At 35.5% G+C, this 5,784-nt stretch overlaps 1 protein-coding gene across 1 annotated transcript; it reads left to right on the top strand.

The window, feature by feature from the left end:
* Positions 1 to 751: 751 nt before the first annotated feature.
* Positions 752 to 3,589, top strand: LOC147077977 (uncharacterized). The gene is made up of 3 exons (XM_085961055.1): positions 752 to 1,059; positions 1,415 to 1,638; positions 2,249 to 3,589. The coding sequence occupies exons 1-3, from the start codon at positions 891 to 893 to the stop codon at positions 2,660 to 2,662; spliced, it is 807 nt and encodes a 268-aa protein (XP_085817181.1). The 5' UTR covers positions 752 to 890; the 3' UTR covers positions 2,663 to 3,589.
* Positions 3,590 to 5,784: the final 2,195 nt, after the last annotated feature.

The raw sequence follows: 5,784 nt of genomic DNA, 5'->3' as shown, positions 1-5,784 counted from the left end.
TAGGTACTTTCATTGTCCTTGGACGTCCCGTCCTTGATGACCAGCAATGACGCGTGCATATTTTCGAATTACATTTGGATTATAGGTAGGTATATAAGTACTTGCCTAATTAATTTATTCAAATATTTTTGCCAGTCATTCGCGAGTTTTGAACGTTGACAGGTGTATTTTTAAATGTATCTGAAACCGCGGACCCGAAATGTTGTTTATTGAAATATATATTATGGCATTTAAATTAGATTTAGTGGTATTTTGTTAGTAATGTAATGTAATACAACACATTTCTTATGTAGGTCCTGAAAGGATGATAAAAAGTATCTACTGTTTTAAAAAAAATGGTGCGGCTTTTTGGCGCTGCCTAGGGGCGGCAGTTTATCTAGGGACGTCACTGCACATATGTCATATACTTATTGCAAAAACCAGGGACAGGAACTTGTCTACCCTATCTTGGAACGGTATAACAAGATTCAGATCTCCAGTGTGGAGAAATATTTGATAAACTAATGAAACGGGTAATTAATTACCTGCGTCTGTATCATAATACCTATTATAGGTACATTCAAGTTTGTCACATAAACATTCCGCGGGTTGATTGGCGTCGGCGTGCTTTTTGAGCCCATATTCCATTGGCAGATTGCGTCTGGCCCGATCGTCTACCACGACTGTCAAACTCTATTCTCTATGGTTTTCAAGGATCGTGAGCGATCGGGTCGAAAGTGGAAATTTCCCTATTATCAGTCGTGCGATCCATTCATTTAACAAGCGAAGATTGCCGAAAGTGTACGAAAATAGCCGAATACTCGCCCGCTCGCGCAACGGTCGTTCATACTTCATTTCAATCATTCAATTCTCGATTTCAACAAGACAACAACTCAACAAGCAAAGTCAAGATGGCAAAAGCTCAAAAAAACATCTGGAGTACCCATGATGATTCACTCCTCGTCGAGTTGGTACACGGCAAGGATATCGTGTGGAATGTAAAAAACCCTTTATATTCGAAGAACCATTTGAAGGACCGAATATTCGAAGAAATAGCCGATATAATTGGCAACAAATCAAGTAAGTCCTAGAATGTTATTTTGTGACTAGGTAGTTTCAATTTTGTAAAGTAACTAGCATTTTAGTATAGACACGTGCATTTTTATTGATAAACATATACATCTATATTATGTATCATTTCTCACATCACGAAATATTGTAGATAGGTACTTTTGACTGACAGCTTAACCTCACTATTAATCCACATCCACGTGTCAACATTTGTCATTTGTGTTGCATATTGTTGCTAATGACATTTATAATATGTATACACGCATAAATTTAAGTTATTCTGGAACCTTATGTTTAACATTTTGACAGAAGTGTTACTTGTTATTTTCGCTTGGTAACCTAACTGTTTTGTTTAACTTTTCAGTACTGGATGTTCGAAACCGCTGGGCGAATATTAGGACCACTTTCGCCGCAAACCTGAGAAAGGTGAAAGCCTCTCAAAGGAGCGGATGTTGCCCTGAAGAACTATACACGCCTACGTGGCATTTGTGGAATGAATGCCAATTTTTAATATCAGCATGCGCTGTAAGGGCAAGCCAATGCAATTTGCCCGTGATGGAGACCGAAATGGATGTACAGTTTGTTGAGGTGAGTAATTTCTTATTTTTCTTCGGCCATGTCCACCCATTAGCTGAAGCATATGGATTCCGAACGGCGTCCATATGCTTTAATACATAATATTATAGATGGTGTTGGTTAGTTTTTTTTTTAAATTCATTAAGTGCTATCTAGACCAAACCATAATATATAAAAAAAATATCCCATCTATAAATATCTACAATTATTTAAGGTTTAATGTCATCATTTTATAGATAAACAAATATTTTTTAGCTATTATATACTATGGCTTGGATGTTTCTTTGAGTTTTAAAAACAATAAACACTGACTACACATTGTAGTCTGGGTTCAATGAAAACGTTTGACTGACAAAGCTCAGTGTGCACTATTTATGTCGGATCTTAACAGCCTATCTTCCCTCTGCACCACTCTAGATAATATTTAGCAGCGTTCCAGGACACCAGAATTCAGTTGACTTGAAGACTAGGCAAGCCGGGTTGAAATGCTCTTTTGGCATACGCAGCACGTGGCTGAGCCATATCCAACATCGCATCTTCACTTCAGTGTGATGAGTGGCCATGACTGACTTCTAGGAGATGAAAACTCAAATTCTTAAGATTGTTTTATTAATTTTTACAGCTACCTATTACTGCCTCACAGCAGGCAGAAGAATCTACAGAAGCATCTGCAGAGGCATCTGTAGAGGCATCTGTAGAGGCATTTGCAGAGGCATCTGTAGAGGCATCTGCAGAGGCATCTACAGAGGTCGTCTGTAGTACGCCGCGGCCTTCAACTAAAAGAAGAAGGATCCGTTCTACACCCGACGTGGGTGAAATGTGTGCCTCAGCAATGGCAACCCTCCAAACCGTGCAACAAGATATTCGTAATGTTCCGTGTCACCCCATCGAAACATATCCCGACCACAAGGATTTCTGCATAATGGTGGCAAAACAATTGACGGAAAGAATGACAGCCTTCAATGCACAAAAGTGTCGCCGTGCAATTAGCGAATTATTGTTTGTATACGACATAGATAATCCGGAGAATAAATAAATTAATATACCCTAATCGTGAAGGACAATGTCAGTAAATCTAAATATAATTTACTTATGTATTTAATAAAACATGGTAATTATAATATCGATTGATGTAAATATAATTTTCTGGCATGTTTAAAAATTGTATAAAAAATCAATGTAGGTATAAATATTACCCTATTATAAATATATGACCAAATAGATAAATGTTTACTCATAATAATATGCCCATTGTATTCTAGATCATATTATATTCACACGAATATAATACAGTACACTCTCAGTAATCCACCGCTCGATTATCCGACAACTACTATAATTTTTACTAGTTGAAAGCACAAAATCAAGTTCTATAATTTGCCAGTATTCGATTATCAATTTCAGTAGTGCAGCGTGTACAAGTATACAACGCAGATGAGACAGGCTTATTTTGGAAACTTCTTTGTAAAATGTACATTCATCGCGAAGAGAGCAATGTACCTACCAGGGAGGAAAGTGCCCTAGGACCGCATCACAATTATTAAACATAGTTTGTAAATGTGTATAATTTTGTAAATAGTTGATTTTGATTTTAAATAAAACTAATTTGCTCATACAAATTTCTCAAAAAAAATATTTTTACGTAAGACCTGTTTTAATTTTTATCATATTTTGTATGTATGTACTATAATCCACCGCTTTCACTAATTGGACACCTGTCTGGTTTTTGGGGTGGCGGATTATTGAGAGTACTGTATTGTTTCTGTGAATCGATAAACTACACAACATTAGTGAAATCATGGTTTATTTTACCAACGTCATCAGTGTGTTTTATTTTCATTATTATTTTAATTTGTATGTAAATGAAAACTTTTTACCAACAAAATTTATTTTGTTATTTGTAAGGATGAGATTTTAACCGATTTGTATCTTTTGTTTATTTATATAAAATTTTTAAATTGTCTGATAACTTGTATTATTTTTTAATACCTACCCTGACCCTAAAATTCAAATTACACTTCCAGCTAGTCTCTGATTATAAAATGACACTTAGAATCGGACAGTGGTTATGGATAAAATAGAAAAAACCACTTTCACTCACCTTTCAACATTTTTCACCCACTGTTCAATGAAAAATTGGTGACAGTTGAGTACCGTCAAACGGGGTTATTCCGCTTGGTTTTTCTACAGTGTCATTAATTTGTATTTTCTGAATTTTTTTATACGTGTCCATTGATGTGGTTTTTATGGTTATATATACTTCACTGCTTTTAGATTAACTAACGTTATATATTATGTTTAAAAGGTTCAAAGTCACCAACTGACAATTGAAAATAAGGTAGTTAAAAAAATGTGTAGTTAATAATAGCAAATAAACAATCACAAAACCACCAGGCTCTGGGACTATCACAAATAAATTGTAACCTCACCGGTTCTAACCCGAAGGAGCCCAGGTGAAATTTATATTTTGAACACATCTCAAGACAACAGCTAAGTATTTGTTAATGGACGAGAAACCATGGGAATAAATCAATAGTAAAACACATAGGTATATTTTAAATATTTTTTATTATTATTTATAAAATCCAGCAATTCTAGGAACATCATTTAGAAAAATGCGAAATAGAAGAACGCCTAAGAAGCGAAAATGGATGACAGATGAGATTCTGTCTTTAATGGACGAAAGAAGAAAGTGGAAAAATAAAAATGAAACTCAATATAGGAGAATTCATACCATAAAAAGAAAAAATCGTACAGCTAAAATACATAGGTAAATTCTTAATATTTTTTATTATTTATAAAATCGGCAATTATAGGAACATCATTTAGAAAAATGCGAAAGAAAAGAACGGCTAAGAAGCAAAAATGAATGACAAATGAGATTCTGTCTTTAATGGACGAAAGAAAATGGAAAAATAAAAATGAAACTCAATAATATAGGAGAATTCATAATACCATAAAAAGAAAAATTCGTACAGCTAAAATACATAGGTAAATTTTTAATATTTTTTATTATTTATAAAATCCGCGTGAAATAGTGACGGGGGTATTAATTCTTAAATCGTGTAAAGATGACTAAAACGTTACCCATTTACTTTAAAAAGAAAACATGTCAATGAATATATTATTATTGTTACTAATAGAACAATAAACAGAACATTTAATGGACGCATGTTGGATTTATATGACAAATTATATTTCGGTCGGCATGCGTCATTTGCACCCGCGCATCGCCTAGCCACGATCTTTTTAGACCATGCCTCAACTGAGGTATAGCCTTAATATGCACAAGAAGATGAAGAAACATTGGGAATTACGAGAGGAACCTCATCAACTATCTTGAAAGACGGAGATGGGCGTATTATATTAGATATAGAAAAGAAACTGATCCTCCCATTGAAAACTTGCAACAGTTGAACGCGATGGCACAATGCTTTCGGTGTGACGTGTACGCCAGTTTATAGAATACAGACTAGCAGTTAATACAAGTTTAATTGTCATCAATATACCTACTCTGAGGCTATGGCTAGATACTTTAATTCTGATTACGTATATAGATTTTGTTAAATGCAACTGTATTGCCAATCCACAGCTCCTTGATTATTAAAATAGTAGCAAGTGAGGTCTCTCACTTCACGGGCTGCTCGTGATGAATGGTTACTAGCAAGCCAGTGAGCGGAGAGCGGTTCTAATGCTAGAGGATCTGGATCCCCACGCCATCTACCCGGTGTTGATACACCATCTACTATTCTGTCAAACTCTTCCTGCAAACATAATGTACGTAGCCAGTTATGTAACGCTAGAGTGGCATAAACAATTTTTGTAGCTCTCACAGGATCGGCACGCATCGGTGACCTATAAATTAAAAATCTATTCGCCAAAATACCAAAGGCATTTTCTACCGTGTTTCTAGCACGAGATATACGATAGTTGCAGATTCTTCTGTCATTTCGCCTTACTAACTCGGCTCTCGGGTATGGTTTAATGAGATTTGTGGCTAGAGGAAAAGCGTCATCTGCAACTATCACATATGGCAATTCAATATTGGAAACCGAGCGTGCCCTGGGAATGTTTAATTCATTGCGGTCCAGAGCTTTCTTAAGACTACATTTCGCCCACACACCACCATCGCTAACCCTGCCATTGGTGCCAACATCT

Source organism: Rhyacophila brunnea, unplaced genomic scaffold, assembly GCF_057557595.1.
Source record: "Rhyacophila brunnea isolate RB1 unplaced genomic scaffold, BYU_Rbru_1.0 scaffold_12, whole genome shotgun sequence".
Taxonomy (NCBI): domain Eukaryota; kingdom Metazoa; phylum Arthropoda; class Insecta; order Trichoptera; family Rhyacophilidae; genus Rhyacophila; species Rhyacophila brunnea.
Note: the sequence above shows the minus strand (reverse complement) of the source record. Positions and strands in the feature narration are given on the sequence as shown.

Coding starts and splice junctions, on each gene's coding strand:
- LOC147077977 (XM_085961055.1), top strand. CDS start 891: ATGGCAAAAGCTCAAAAAAACATCTGGAGTACCCATGATGATTCACTC. Junction 1,060..1,414: donor TATAATTGGCAACAAATCAA/GTAAGTCCTAGA, acceptor TTAACTTTTCAG/TACTGGATGTTCGAAACCGC. Junction 1,639..2,248: donor TGGATGTACAGTTTGTTGAG/GTGAGTAATTTC, acceptor TAATTTTTACAG/CTACCTATTACTGCCTCACA.